Source organism: Mustela nivalis, assembly GCF_964662115.1.
Source record: "Mustela nivalis genome assembly, chromosome: 4".
NCBI classification, from domain to species: Eukaryota; Metazoa; Chordata; class Mammalia; order Carnivora; family Mustelidae; genus Mustela; species Mustela nivalis.
In genome coordinates this window covers 143,485,073-143,501,403 of record NC_139023.1, presented here as the reverse complement: position 1 = coordinate 143,501,403, position 16,331 = coordinate 143,485,073, and the positions used below count along the sequence as shown (strand labels likewise).

The 16,331-nt window shown below is 41.8% G+C and overlaps 1 protein-coding gene across 1 annotated transcript in view; it reads left to right on the top strand.

Annotated features, from left to right (window-relative positions):
- The first annotated feature begins 724 nt into the window (after positions 1-724).
- The window catches only part of EDNRA (endothelin receptor type A), a 60,785-nt gene continuing 45,178 nt past the window's right edge, over positions 725-16,331 (top strand). Inside the window, exons 1-2 of the mRNA XM_082728964.1 lie at positions 725-1,120; positions 5,085-5,567. Of these exons, the coding sequence (XP_082585090.1) occupies positions 5,148-5,567 (420 nt within the window). The 5' untranslated portion in view covers positions 725-1,120; positions 5,085-5,147. The remainder of the gene's footprint in view (positions 1,121-5,084; positions 5,568-16,331) is intronic.

Genomic DNA, 16,331 nt, shown 5'->3' with positions numbered 1-16,331 from the left:
TTTCCACAATATGTTTCACACCAGTAGTGCCTTAAAGGATTTTAAGGGAGAACTTTCTCTAAGGAGCCCTGAATTTATTCTCGTATGTCACAAGCGATGGCATTTGTCCCTCACCTCCTCTCCCACTCCCCAATTTAGGGTAAAACTCTCTATCATAGAAGGATGCTGAGACCCACCTTCTGCACTGTCTGCCCATCCTATCATAGAAGGATGCTGAGACCCACCTTCTGCACTGTCTGCACACTGTTTGGATTTCTTGAGGAATCACAGGTTTCTCTAAGCCATGCACTGGCCCTTTTCACAGACTCTCCTGCCTTCCCCCCAGTGGTATGGAGCAGTGGGGAGCAGGCTTCTAGAGGTGAGACAGAAGCAAAACTTGACCCAGTCAACGTTGTCCAAGGTGGCTCTTTAACTTGGGTTAAGCTTAAGGAGGGGGTGGGGGCATAGAAGCCAAGCCAAGAGGCAAGGAATGCGGAGGAGGCTCCCCACCCCCGCTTGGATCCTGGCTCTAGCCCTAGTCCTTTCCTCACGGATCAAATCTGTCTACACTTACTGTGAAGGGAATGGGTTTTTCAGCGAGGCCTTCCTCAGTTCTGAGTCTTGTCTGTAAAACGCTCCTCCTTCCATTGCCAAACCCCCTCCGTTTCGGGAAGGGAAGAGTTAAAAGACTTGCCCTTCAGGGCCTGGGAGGGGGCGGCAGCTTTGCGCTTTATAGTGGCAGCCACGGGAGGGCTGGAAGGGTAGGACGTTCTTGGCGTCCCAAAGTGGAGGAGAAGGTCTGGGAGTGTTTCGAGGAGAAGGGGAGGACAGATCCGGAGGCGTGTTCCCCTGGAGTTCTCTTTTTCTTGCGAGCCTTCGCGCGCGCGCGCGCCTGCAGTCATCCCTTTGGTTTGGCGGTTGCGGACAGGAGGTGGAGAGACTCCGTCCCACACGGTGGCCAGAAGACCTCCCGGGAGAAGCCGTGCCCGGGAAGCGTCCGGAAGCCGAGGCCGCTGAGCTCTCGGGCCGCCGCGGCGCGGGAGCCGGGGGACAGCCACCACCTATCCTCGCCGGCTCGGCTCCCTCCCGCCCGGGTGCGGCGCGCGGACCGGGCAGCTGTCTGAGCCCGCCAAGCTCCACGGTCGGTGCAACTCTTTCCTCTCAGGGAGCCGGGGAGGTGGAGGTGGGGGGCGCCGCCTGGGTCCCTGGGCTGGGAGGAGAGGCGACCCAGGCGCCTTTACGGCCGGCGCCCTGCGGCTTGGCGACCCTCCGCGCAGGGGCTGGCACCCACCTGCCCGAGGGCGCGCGGCGGGGCGGGCGCCTTCCCGGGAAGGGAGCGCTCCGAAAACGTTTGGGGGCTGGGGCACTGAGCGAAAGCCCCCAGCCTCCCCAGGCGGGATTCAGATTTTTAGAGGGAGATCAACGGTTCTCCCCAGGCATGCGAGAAGTTTGTGGAACATCACGCCCTTGTCTGTTGGTGGCTCAAAAGCCTACTAGTGAAGTTTGCCTTTCTGACTTGCTTGCTTCTCCCCCCCCCCTCCGCCCCCCGCATACCCGGAGTATGCCAAGGGTAGCCAAGGGCAGTCGGTGTGAGGGACTCATGTGTTTTGGAAAACCCCCAGTGCAGCTAGTTTGGAAACCTGCCTGCAGAGGTCTGGGCGTTTTGTTCTGTGCTCTCCTTTAAAGGGCACTTGTTGCGTTTCACGTGCAGAAAACAAGGGCTGTATCTAGATAATCAGCCTCTGTTTACACCATCCTAATGGAGTTCCCGGATAGAGTTGGCGGCGGAGGGGGTGGGGTGGGAGGCATATTAAAGTCAGGCGTCGTCAATAAGACCAGCTGCTAATTTATTACCGAGAGAGCAGAACCCACGGAAAACTAGTAAAAAGTTCCTGGTTTATTTGTTGGGGTTTGGGGTTTTTTTTTTTTTTTTTTTTTTCTTATCCTCCTGTAGATATTCAGGGCTTTCCCCCCACCACCTAGTACCCCCTCTGTGTTAAGTGTTAATTAATTGAGAAACACCTTGACAGTCATTTCAGTAAATTACCTGCTTTAAATTTATGCCATTTCAGTAAGATTGGAATTTCCAAATTACTAGTTGTATAGGTGAACTTTAATCCTGAGAATTCAAGGTGTTAAATGCTTACAGTGTCTGCTGAAGGATTCAGTCCTCTTCCTTGGAAATAGCTTTTTGGACTCCCACCAAATTCTTAGCCACCAAATAGGGGGCATGCCTATAAACCTTGGGCTGAACCTGGGATGCCTCACTCTAGTGAGGTCAGTCTGATTATGACTGAGGGTTGCAAGCACAGCATAACTTGGATCCATAGAAAAAGGCTACAGATTCATTCTTGGAGGAACGTGCATTTGAGAGGGTTTTTTTTGTTTGGTTGGTTGGTTTTATGTTTTTCACCCAATAATAATATGATACCCACATATCTTTGCCAAGTATCCCTGAATTCTGCAGCTTAATACATGTAGAGAGCTGAGGGAGATGTCATCAGAAATGATGTGGTGGTGTCGTTGTTAGAGGTGGAAGGAAAGTGATTTCGGTGGTAGCTAGCTCACACCTTGGTAAGAACCCACAGCCGTGGCCTCCTTAGCTCCTGCATAATCAGCTGACCAAGCAAACCAGCATCAGCTCAGACACTAGTGGTACCTTTCCTGAGTGTCATAATCACCCATGATAGCCAGGTCAGTTCACTAAATACTCTCCTAGTGGGTTCTACTGAGCAAAGAGCCACTCCATTTCCAGGAAAGGCCATCTCTCTCCCATATTTAAGGAAATTTTACTGAAGGGTGCATTCCAACTGGAAAAGTGGATTAGCCATCAAATAGCACAAGGTATTGAAGGATTTCTTTTCTCCCATATTTATGATCTAAAGAGAAGAATGACCATATGCTTTGTTCTTGGAGTCCTGGTCTCCACTGTGGAATGCAACTAGTGACATTTTATAGATCTATCAACAGTCAATCAAATATTCACTCTAAACTGTAAAAAGCAGGAAACAACTGCAAACTACTTATAATTAAAGCAAAGTGAGGCATTATCCCTGACCTGCCACTTCTTGGCCATGAAGCCTTAGCTTCTTCAAGATTCACTTTCCTCACAATTAAAATGGGAATATTGCCCCTTCTTACTTAGAGTTGCAAAGCTCAAGTCAGACACATATATAATAAATTATTAATATACATACAAGGTCATTATTGTTTCAGGTTACTGGGAAAATCTCAGGGAAAGGCAAAAGTATATGGTATTTGCACCTTGTACTTACCTCAGACCTTCTTTACAACCTGAATAAATCATTTCATTTTTATATTGTCTAAACCTAAGCTTTATTGATTTCCCAAGATAACAGTGAAAATTCCTAAAAGTCATTAGCACCAACCATAAATAGACCAAGAAAAAGGACACAGTTTTTAAAAAAATTAAATCATGACTGGGCCTAAAAATCATAGACACATGCCACTGCATTAATGAGCTTATGGGTCTTCATTTAAAGAATCATTAAAAGCTCACAGAGAAGAAAAATTACAAAATATTTAAATAGGAAGAACCATTTTTATTTACCTTTGATTACTGTGTTACCACCAACCCCCTCATTTTCCCCAGCATCCTTCCTAAAGGATTAAAGTAGAAACCTTGACTTTCTGAGCAAGAAGGACCACGTGCTCTCTGCAAGTCACTTACGCAGAAACCACAAATGATCTTCTGGAAACATGTAATCGCCCTCCGGAGTCTATTGCTTCATCAAAACTCTGGAGCCTCTGTTGAAACATTATAGAGCTAAGAAGGCAAGAGAATGAGAGAGAGTGTGGGCTAGCGGTTAGGAGCTTGGGGTCAGCGTCACACTTACCTGCCTTATGATCAGCATTTCCACTGCCACCTGTGAACTTGACAAGATACTTTGCCCTTATGTGCCCCAGGTTCCCTGTGTTTGTAATGGAACTATGTATTGGCTTCACAGAAATATGGTTTGTGTTGTATGGCACCGTGCATGCCAAGTGCTCAATAGGTCTTATAAATGTAGCTATATAGGATGTTTAAAAGAGAGCCTGGGACAGATGTCCCTTGGAAAGCCAGATACTGTGCCTGACCTGAGAAAGCCATTACTCCCAGTTTCAGCCATTGGCAAATATTGTGATAATAATTTCTGCAGAATGGAAAAGAAAACATGGGGCCTGTCAGGTGGATTGTACCCATTGACCATCAAGATTTTCAATAAAGTAAATATTTTTTCTTTACCAGTTATATAATTTTTAATTCAAACACAGATTGTTAAATCTATCAATGGTGTTCACCACCAGAGTTCTGATTTTATTTTTTTTTAAAGATTTTATTTATTTATTTATTTGACAGAGAGAAATCACAAGTTGATGGAGAGGCAGGCAGAGAGAGAGAGAGGGAAGCAGGCTCCCTGCCAAGCAGAGAGCCCGATGTGGGACTCGATCCCAGGACCCTGAGATCATGACCTGAGCTGAAGGCAGCGGCTTAACCCACTGAGCCACCCAGGCGCCTGCAGAGTTCTGATTTTAAAAGAGCATTTTATAACACTTAAATGGCTACCTATACTACATTTTATTCCCATGTCCATTATTTACCATGTGCAAAACAGAACACATTTTGGAATATTGAATTACAGACTTGGGCGATTTTTAGAGTTAATACTATGCAACTTCTACTTGGCAAATAATGCCTTTTCTCTTCATTAATAAGTAAAATGTTGTATCTCAACTCTTGAAGATTTTTGTAATTCAGGTTCTTATCAGCCTAGGTGTAATGGAGAAAAAAAAGTAACTTTTTATCTACTAAAGGAAAAACCAGCATATCTTCATCCATATTATAATCTAGATATAAGGATAGCTGTGGATGGAAATGAGAGAGGGAAAGAGAGAAGGAAGCAGAGAGGCATAGAGAGAGAGCCATAATGGAGCTTTGCTCTTTTTTTTTTTCCCCTGCCATGGGATAACCTGACACAGATTATTTTATCTAATTACCAAAATATAAATATTTTTTTACTTGAAGTAGTAAATAATCAGTGACTGTAATTTTATTGGCAGCTGTATTTGGTAACCAAAATTATTTGTCCTCCTTTCTTTTCCAGGTGAAAAAAAGTGAGGGTATAAAGGCAACACAGTAAGAGACTTTTCCTCAAATTTGCATCGTGATGGAAGCCTTTTGCCTCAAGGTGGCCTTTTGGGTAGCGCTGGTTGGATGTGTAATCAGTGACCATCCTGAGAGCTACAGCACAAACCTAAGCACGCCGGTGGATGACGTCACCATTTTTCATGGGACAGAACTCAACCTTCTGGTTACCACTCATCGACCCACTAATTTGGCCCTACCCAGCAATGGTTCAAAGCACAAGTATTGCCCACAGCAGACTAAGATTACTTCGGCTTTCAAATACATTAACACTGTGATATCTTGTACTATTTTCATCGTGGGAATGGTGGGGAATGCAACCCTGCTCAGGATCATTTACCAGAACAAGTGTATGAGGAATGGCCCCAACGCGCTGATAGCCAGCCTTGCCCTTGGAGACCTTATCTATGTGGTCATTGATCTCCCTATCAATGTGTATAAGGTAGGAAGTAACCACAAATATATTTGCAGGTTTGAACATATGCTCTGATTCCACAGTAAGAGAGTCGCTGCTGACCTTTGGAATTTTAGTCTATGTTTTTGCTAAGTGATTCTCTGCAGCCTTCAAACTCGGTGGCATTTAAAAATTTTATGATTTGTGAAATGTCACACTTATTTGCTAACTTAATTGTAAACAAAATCGTATTTCTGGGGGGACTTTTCAAAGTCATGGGCTTTCATGAAGCAGGTTCTCATGGCTGCCCTGCACTTGCTGAGGGGTGGGTGATCTTGGGGAGCAGTGGGATTTTTCTAAGATTCAGTTTGCAGGGGAGATCTGTGGAGCCCAAACAGTACTTAAAATAAGTGTCTCTTCATTTTCCATTACCTTTTTAAGGTGCTGCCATTCAGCAGCCAGAAATCTACCGTATGTCTTGAAATGAAAAGTATATATTTTATTTTGATTGTCTGGATTGATATGGAAGGGCAGGCTGGTTTCCCTCGTTGATCTGGGTGACCTAGAGACAGCGGGGTCCACGGGATCACAGGCCAGTGCTAACCCTGTTTAACAGTCTCATTAAGCTGTTTCAAATAGGCATCAACTTCCTGTCACCTCCTTTGTTCTTTTGGTTTATGGAGTTTCCATTTAGGGAAGACCCACTGTGTGCCCACCCTTGAGCGAGGTAGTCAGGGTCCCAAAACCAATAAGACGAAGCTGGTGCTTCAGTAGGAGAAGAAGATATCTAGCCCATTGTCACTATGATCACCTCTCTTTAGGGACCAGTTAGTACCAAAACAAGCTAAAGCCAAAAAGAATTAGATAATTCGTCCTTTCTTTAGTGGTTGTGAAGGGAAATTGCTGCGAGAATCTAAACAACCTAAAATTCATGTTAAATCACGTGGTCTGTATCAGCCGTTATGGATGTCTTTATTCTAAGCCCAGGAGAAGTGCTTTCCTCAGCCTTTTTCTCTTCTGTGTAATTATCCATAAAAACAAAGTTATTCTGAGCCATAGTATTCAGCATGATGACTTTAAATGGCAAGTTTTGTTCGAAGACATGATAAATTTTAGGTAAGTCTCTCAGTTTCCAATAGATACACTTAAACGGTGGCAAAATTGTACTCGCCTCCCAGGAAAAACCATGAAGTGCTAGCAATAAGCTGAAAATAATAATTACAACCTCGAATGTTACAAATAAGAAACATTTCAGAAGTTCTCCAATATACTGTTTGCAACATTGGGGAAATTAGACAACAAATTATTTTTTAAAAATATACCATCCCTTTTCACAGAATAGCATGAAAACATATGTTTTCTATTTGAACTTAAAATGGGATTTTAGAACTGAACTATGATGCAAAACTTAAAATGTGCAATTAACTTCAAATGTTTAGCACATGCTACAGAACTTTAATTTTTTTAAGTTATTAATTTTATCTTTATAAAATATTATGTATAAACACTTGACTTTCTCATAACATCTTTCTTCAATAATAGATTTTAAATGTTTATATCACTCTTAGTCAAAATTTTACTCTAGCAGTCACATTGTAGAGTATTAAATATTGAGTATTCATACTTACACACGAGTTAACCAACCCATCAAGTCCCAGGAGAGTAATTAACTATCTTCAAATGAACTATTCCCATTTGACCATTGGCAAAGAAGCTCTTTGGAAAATCAATGTCTGCAACTGGTGGGAAGGAGACTTGCTTATCTCTTTGAGGTGTTACCTGCCAATCACCAGACAAAACGGCATTTCTGTTCCATAGCAACATTGGAAGTCAGATCATCTGTTTATCTCCAATTGGTGAAAATTCAAATAAAACTTTGTTTTACATTCATATAACAATGGATAATAATTTACACGTTCACATTTGACCATAAGTCTTGGGAATCCAAGACTTTATATACCTTATGTGTTTTTATATCACAGGAGTACATTTGTGTAGTTCCTGTTTTTCTAAAACTCATGTAATGAGTCATTTAACCAACATTCATTTTAGAAAATAAAACTTTGGGGTTAAAAAAAAAAAAAATATATATATATATATATATATATATATATATATATATATACACACAGTTTAGTTATTTTAATCTTCTTCCAAAGGAAAAGAAGAAAACATTTGAGTAAGCTAAAAAGCCTCACAATATTGAGGGGTTATTTGTCCTTTATTCTGTCAGCCCTCTTCTCTAGGTTAGGAGACCATAAGATGTTGCAGTTTCCCTAAATTCTGCCCAGGAGAGTTAAGAGAAATCCTTCCAATCGATTTGGAAGGATCATGCCTTTTGTCCGCACCTGCCTCCTGCTGTAAGAGTCTGATGCTTGGGGGTCTCACATATCAGACCTGACCATGGCAGGCTGCCCTGTGTTGCAGGACAAAGTAGCAGCTGTCCATCTCACTTTACCATTTTGTTTAGTACTGAGTGGCTCCTGATGGTCTGTGAGAGTGGCAGAGGGGGTCATTCTACACCTGATTTCCAGAAGTTTTCCTAATTGATCTATCTTCAGAGTTTCTTTCCTCCAGCCTATACTGGTCTTCACTTCTACTTATTGAGCATCGCTTTAATAAAAAACACCCAGGAGCTGGCGTGTTTAGTAGTCAAGATCCTCCCTCCTCTGACCACATTTCACGTGTTTCTTACCGGCTCCCGGCAGGCATACACAGCTCTGGTCAAAATGCCATCGTAAATGTCATTCCTAGAGAGGCTAGATCTAGTCTCTGAATGGTTGCTGCTGAAGCATTTATAGATCCTAAATTGAAAAAATGAGTCTGGAGTTAAATATGTTGCAGAGAGAAGAAATAAGCCAAAAAGTAGGGAGCGACTCCTCTGGCTGTGGCTTATACTTGTGCACACAGACATGCTACCTGGTGATAAAATCAGACAGTCCAAGACAATAAATGTAAAGCAGAAGGCACCAAAGAAGCCAAATAAATGCCAGTTTCCTTCTTGATTTTTGAGCACACAAGGGCCTTGCAAATGGCAATGTTAAAGAAAAGTTATTACTCAGTTTATCCAAGTATTACTCTAACTTTTTTTTAAAGATTTTATTTATTTGTTTGATAGACAGAGATCCCAAGTAGGGAGAGAGGCAGGCAGAGAGAGAGAGGAGGATGCCGACTTCCCTGCTGAGCAGAGAGCCTGATGCGGGACTCCATCCCAGGACCCTGAGATCATGACCTGAGCCGAAGACAGAGGCTTAACCCACTGAGCCACCCAGGCGCCCCTAACTTTTAATTATACAAAAAAGAGAATATCAATAATTACAAGAGAAGACTGACAAAAACAGGAGAGAGGAAGGGAAGGAAGTTACAAGCCCTTTCAGATATCTACCCTGCTAACCTAAACTGATGATGGATTTGAGGGCGCCTGGGTGGCTCAGTGGGTTAAAGCCTCTGCCTTCAGCTCAGGTCATGATCCCAGGGTCGTGGGATCGAGCCCCACGTCGGGCTCTCTGCTCAGCGGGGAGCCTGCTTCCCCTCTCTCTCTGCCTGCCTCTCTGTCTACTTGTGATTTCTGTCTGTCAAGTAAATAAATAAAATCTTAAAAAAAAAAAAAAGAATTTACATTATCTGATAAGTGCATTTTGAAGAAATGCACAAACTTAGCCAGTAAATTAATCTGTTATGTAAATTGTTTACATTCTTTACAATGGCAAAACAAGTAAAACATTGTATCTGTGTTTAGGGTCAGAAATAACCTCCCAACTACAAAATGCCGATATAGGTCGGAAGTACAGAATCTGATCATTGTACTCTTTAATGATTCCATGAGATGATGTTTACGCCTGAGGTGTTGTCTACAGGGAGGAGGTTTATAATTTTGAATAGATTGGAAACTTTGCAAATGATTTGTGTGCACGGGTAAGCCAAGGTTGGGCATCACGTGCTTTCAGGATAACAGCTCACCCATACGTGCACACAGATAAGCCTGTAAACTGCTGTATCTCAGCCCATTCAGTAGAAACAGGAATGTGGGGAAATACATGCATGACAGAAGTAGATCAGAGGGGATTAGAATGGTGGCCAAGGGAAGAGGTAAGAAGTTGAGTCCTATGTAGAGTAGAATTGCTAACATGTGTCGCTGGGAGTTGAAATCAGTGCTGTCCTAGATAATCTTTGTAGGTGAATAATGTCTCCATTCAGAATGGGAGGTAAAAGCAGATTTGTGAGGACAAGCTAACCAGCCTGTGACAGAATCCCATAACTGATTGTCGGTTACTAATTTGGTCCACTCTAAGCATCCACCTCTTATTGAGAACAACAATGAAAATAAACAAAGTCAATTTCTGTTTGAAATTATCAAGAATATTTTGCAATGGAAAATCGAGACTCCATCCCTTACTCTGGCAGCGGATCTGAGCAATGTGGAAACCAGAGACGTTCGCTTGGAGTCAGTTATCTCCGTGTTCACACAGCCTTTGACATCTTGTGCAACTGGAATCTGGCCTGTTGTTGGGACAGCCATACCAAAGCTGTTTCCTGACACATCAGATCACCAAGGCAACTCCTGCCTCAAAGTTAAATGGCCACAACTTACAAATTGTGTGTCTCCAGTGTAATAGTTGTTCAGTAAGTGCTTATTGGTATGATTTGAATTGATGAGGATTTTTATTGTTAAAACTCACTTCTAATTCGATTTCTTTGAGATTTTTACGTTAAATTATTCATGCTGCTGCTCCTGCTGGTGATAATTTTTTGGAGGGAACCTCTGTTCTTGTACAAGACCTGTACATCCTATTCCAAATTGATTGAATTACCCATCAAATTATTGCAGATGTGATAATGGTGATGTTTCCCTTTTACTCAGCATCAAATAAAAACAGATCTTTCTCATGTACTCCAGTAATAGCACTATAATCATATAATCATAAGATTAGGGCACCTGGGTGACTTAGTGGGTTAAAGCCTCTGCCTTCGGCTCAGGTCATGATCCCAGAGTCCTGGGATCGAGCCCTACATTGGGATCTCCGCTTAGCAGGGAGCCTGCTTCCCCCGCTCTCTCTCTGCCTATCTCTCTGTCAAATAAATAAATAAAAATCTTAAAAAAAAATCATAAGATTAGGAATAAAAATTGTATTCCTTAAATTTTGCGAAAGAAAAGTGTGTCCCTTAACCAAGATCTCTGCCCCTTGTTGGTGCATTGCGTCCCAGCTAATGTTTCCTCTGGGGTAGTTCTGACCCTGACTTCCCTCTCGGGGACTCCTCTGCACACTTTCCTCTCCCTCCATTTACCTCAGCTAGCCTGGCCTGTCTGAGGGTACCAAGACGGTCTTTCTATCTGGCATATTTTTCCTTCATGCCTCCTCTGACTTACTCTACTTGATTCTTCAGATCTCATCTTAAAAATTTCTCTCTTGGGCAAGTATCTCTGACCCAAACTGGGTTATTGCCTTTCTTAGGGCCACACAAGACACCCTCTATTAACTCTGAAATAGCATTTAATGTATATATCCGATTATTGTATTTGCCGGTGCACTTGCCTGTCTGGCCCACTAGCCTGCAAGTTCCTTGAAGCAAGCTGCCATCCTTCTCATTTATCAGTGTAGCCTGCAAGTTCCTTGAAGCAAGCTGCCATCCTTCTCATTTATCAGTGTAGCCTGCAAGTTCCTTGAAGCAAGCTGCCATCCTTCTCATTTATCAGTGTATCTCCTGCATCCAGCATGGACCCCAACTTAAAAAAAAATTAGATAAATGAGTAAAATAAGAAAATGTACTCCATTTGCTTCTATAAGAATGTTTCTTCTCCCACACAATTCCAGATCTAAAAGCTGACATGCCTTTAGAATTTACTGAATTTCTACTTTTTTCCTTCAAACCAAGAAAGTCTCAGGATCCATGAATCTGTGAGATGTGTGTGCAAAGCAGAGCAGGACATAACAACAGGATCGTTTTCCCCCTCTGTCTGGGCATTGTGTCCCCTTCCTCTCTCTGGTACATACAGTCAATTGAAGAGTCTTTTTTTCAAGGTTTCTGTGCAATACACATTCTTTGAGCACACTTGGGATTGAAATATTAAACCTACAAGCGAGTTGGAATATCAAAAGCCATGTTCATGTTCTTAAAGATTGTATTTGCTCTTTAGAGGACAGGAAATAGGTTGAGTTTCTGGCATTGCCAAGTCACATGCACATTGTAGAAGTTCATTATGCTAACTAGCTGATTTCAGAATATCTGTACATAAAAGATGACAGAGTGGTAAATTTATTACCCAATTTGCTGTTTGTTACAAGGAAGTTGCTGTCTGGAAAGGCTTTAGAACCCTCTCCAACTCTACCTCCCATTCTGACTTTTCGTTTCCTGTGTCTGGGAACCTCACTGCTTTCTCTCATGGTCATGTTAAATAATTATTCTCATGTGAGGTTACTCCGCTAACCCTCAGCATCTGGCTCACAGCGCAGTGTTTCGTACTTCAGGGGAATGGGGGATGGAAACTGTCCATAACTACACGATTGTTCCTCTGGCTGAAGAGGGAGAGATGGTTTCGGTCCTGTTCTCATTAGGAAGGTGTTGAGATGGAAGAGGCGTCATGACGATATTCCTCCATCAAACACTTCAGCTCCTAGAAGAGGTTGTTGTGTTCTAAATCTAACATAAAATAGGGATGCATAAAAGCTTTATTTTTGAGAAAACAATTTTCACAAGCTACGTTCTGTGTGTGTGTGTGTGTGTGTGTGTGTGTGTGTATAAATGTTGTGCTCCTTTGAGCATTCAGGTCAATAAAAGTAGACGTTCAGGCTATTTCATTCCAAAATACTTCTATGTGTCTTCATCTCATGAATTGCTAGGATATGAGTGTTAATTCTTTATTATCATACAAGTGTATGCAGTCAGTAGAAAGAAAAGAGTATGCACACTAAAATGAAAGAGAGAGGGCAATCAACTTGTCTCTGAAGTTGATTCTAAGACTAGAGTGATTAAATAAGGACTGTTCTAAAAAATTGTCCAAATAAATTTGATATACTGCCAGAAATTCTACAACTGCTTTCTGGAGCTACCATACTCTCCTGGGAGTTAGAATAACTGCTTTCAATAGCTACAATTTTATTTTTAACCATGTCTAGTTTTTCTTGGAAAAACTTTGCTGCATTATAAAGTTCATGGTTGAAATGGAATTCAGTAAGAGGACTAAATGTAAGTATCATTCAGTATTAACTTTTGGTAGCCTTATTTTTAAACTTGAACATCAAAAATATTACAAAACCACGTGAGATGTTTACTTAAATTTGTAAGATTTGAAGTCCCCAGTGTTCCTGGACTCAGGATGCAAAGATCAAGGATGCCCTCCGGAAGATGTACTACTATTTTTAGATGTTCAAATGGAGGTTACTTTTAGAGTTTAAGTATCTCTATGAGTTTCGTTGACCATTTGCCGTCTCAACTTTTTTTTTTAAACAACTTACATAGAAAAGATCATCAGTAATAGAAACCAGTTAAATCATGCTTCTCGTAACACTAATCCTAAACATAGGATCCCTATTATTTTAGATCAAATTTTGTACTAGAAGATAATGGGGAGGGCAGTGGATTGGCCATTTTGTTACTCAGGGATATCAGATCTTTCTTCTCTAAATGTTCTTATTTTATTCATTCAAAAGATATTTATTGAGCTCCTGCTGTATACCAGTCATTGGGGAAAATAGCAATGAAGAAAACCATTCATCCTTCCCCTCATGGAGCTTACATTCTGATAGAAGAACAAGACGATAAGCATGTGAAATAACTAAATATATTGCATATGCGATAACTGCTGAGGAGAAAAGTAAAATGGGAAGAAAAAATAGAAGGAAGGGGGAGAAGATACTAATTTTAGAGTCAGTGGCTAAAGAATGCCTCAATACAAGGTGACAGTTGAATAAAAACTGAAACATTAAAGGAGTAAACCATGCCCTTCGCTAAGTTAAGAGCATTCCAGCCAGAAGAAAGGGTGAGTGCAAAGGCCCAGAGGCAGGAATGTGCCTGGAGAGTTAAAGGACCAGCGAGGAGGCCATCATGGTGAGTGGCAGGAAGAGAGTGGTAACGTGAGGTCCAGGGGATAGGTGGATAAGGTATGAGGAGAAGCAGATAACACAGAGTCTGCCTAATAATAGGGTAACCGTATATTTTAGCATTCAAACCAGGGTAGTTTGAGTGTGAAAGGAGACATTGCCAATAATTGCATGTGGACAGTAGGCATAGACCCAGATTGTCCTAAACACCAGGAAACATGGTCCCCCTACCTGTACATCTTTATAAAGTCCTTAGTCTTTTCCTCTGAGTGATATGGAAAACTTTTATTTATTTATTTATTTAAGATTTTATTTATTCGTTTGAGAGAGAGAGACAGCACAAGCAGCGAGAGCTGCAGGCAGAGGGAGAATCAGGCTCTCTGCTCGGCAGAGAGCCCGAGGCAGGGCTAGATCCCAGGACCCTGGGATCACGACCTGAGCTGAAGGCAGATGCTTAATTGACTGAGCCACCCAGGTGCCCCGAGATGAAAAGATTTTAGAAGCCTGAGAGTGGATGAGTAGCATGATTTGGTTTTTATCTTAACAAAAGCATTCTTCCTACTGGTTTGAGAAGCACTTCCTGAATCAGGGAAGGAAAAACATACAATTTTAAAATGTATATAACATGTATAACATGGGAATGGTATTACCCGTGGCTTAACTAGTGCTGGCTTTGTGCCAGGCTACTCATTTGATCCTCACAACAAACCTATGATGCACTGCCGTGGCCTGAAAATGAAGAAACTGAGTTTAAGGAATTTTCTCAGGGTTACACAGTGAGCAAGGGGCAGAGCCAGGGTTTGGGGCCTGTCTCATCTCAGAATCCAGGCTGTCTCTGAGCAGCCATACTGCTTCTCTCCTCAGAAGGCAAACTTTACAGTCATCCAAATGCCATCCCTTGTACAGAAATATAATGTCAAAGGCTGTCTTCAAATATAAAGTCAGACCCTTTTCTCCCCTCCATTGAACCCAACAGCTTCTTTAGTTGCTTATTTAAGACAGAAGTCACACATCATAAAGGAAAATGTGTGTGATACAGAGACTGCTCTCCAGATAAGCATCTATGTCGTAAATCTCGCAGATTGCATTGGCACATCTGGGAAACAGATTTTTGTATTCCATACTCACTGTCATGTTGGTGAGGCCAACAGACAGAAAGGAGCCAGAAAGTAAAATAATAAGCTGAAAAGAAAGGTTGAGTTCTTGATGAACTGCTTGTCTAAAAGCATGCATCTGCTTATCTGTTCAGAGGGGCACATTTTTCCAAATAGGTGTCTCACCCAGTTCTTGTTGGGAAGGCTGGGCAGATTTGTATGAACCTGAGACAGAAAATGAGGATGTATGGCTAACCCATAGTTTTATTTGGGGTGGAAACATCAGATTTTATTGATGAAACTAAATGCATTCCTAGATTTTCCTTCTTGGTTTCACAGATGCACAAGAATTAAAAGGGGAGTGTGATACACCATGGATGACATTTGGGAACAGGTCTCAACTGATATTTAAAAAGAAGTCAGAATTCTTCAATAAAATAAATTTACATAAGAACTATAAGTTTTGTGAAGTGATTCCATTGACTCTCAAACTATTTAGGGATGCCTGGGTGGCTCAGTCAGTTAAGCGTCTAACTCCTGATTTCAGCTCAGGTCATGATCTCAGGGTCATGAGATAGAGCCCCACATTGGGCTCCATTCTTTCTCTTCCTTTACTTCTGTTCCTCCCCACTGTTCTCTCACTCTCTCTCTCTCTTTCTAAGGAAGGAAAGAGAGAAGGGAGGGAGGAAAGGAGAGGAAGAAAAACTTTTTAAGTAAGGAACTTGAGTAGTCCTAATTGCAAAAGCAACAAGTGAAGCAAATAATTATTGAACACGTTAAAAGTGTCCACAGTCATTGCCTGTTGAAGTGCGAAATGTAATGGGCGCACATCTCTGCTAAACACTGAACACTATACTACACCCCATCCCACATGAGCTTTCTATCTGATGAAGGAATTCTGCAGAATGTCTGGACCAAGAGAGAAAGAAAAAAATCTGACTGCCGTGAACTTTTAACTTAGTTCCATAAAATAAAAATGTCTCGGACACTCCAAAATTTCTCCCTTCAAATAATGTCATTCATGTCATAAACACGACTTCTCGGCATATTTTCACCATTTCCCCAAATCTGATTTTCTTATAGAAGCCAAAACCTATGAAAATTAGGGAAATGTTACCTAATCTCACAGGAAGAGCCGTAATTCTGTGAACTTTTTAAAATTTTTATTGAAATATACATCCAGGAAAATGTACATGTCAGCTCCACGAGTTTTCATGCAATGAAGACATCCATGTAACTAGGATCAAGAAACAGAACATTACCTACACCTAGAAGTCCCTCAGTCCCTAACTCCCAAGGCAACCACTTTCCAAACTTCTAATGGCATGAATTTGCCTGTCTTTGTATTTTATATAAATGGAATCATTCAATATATATTCTTCTCTGTGTGGCTTCTTCTGCTCAACCTTATGTTAGTGACCGTAACCCACGTTGTGTTGTCGCTTACTCATTCTTATTACTGCAAAGTACTTGCTTGTCTGAATAGGCCACAATTTATTTATCCACTCCACTATATGTAGGCATTTAAATAGTTTCTAATTTTGAGCTAATAAGAATAGTGCATTTGGGGGCTCCTGGGTGGCTCAGTGGTTTAAGCCTCTGCCTTCGGCTCAGGTCATAATCTCAGGGTCCTGGGATCGAGCCCTACATCAGGCTCTCTCCTCGGCATGGAGCCTGCT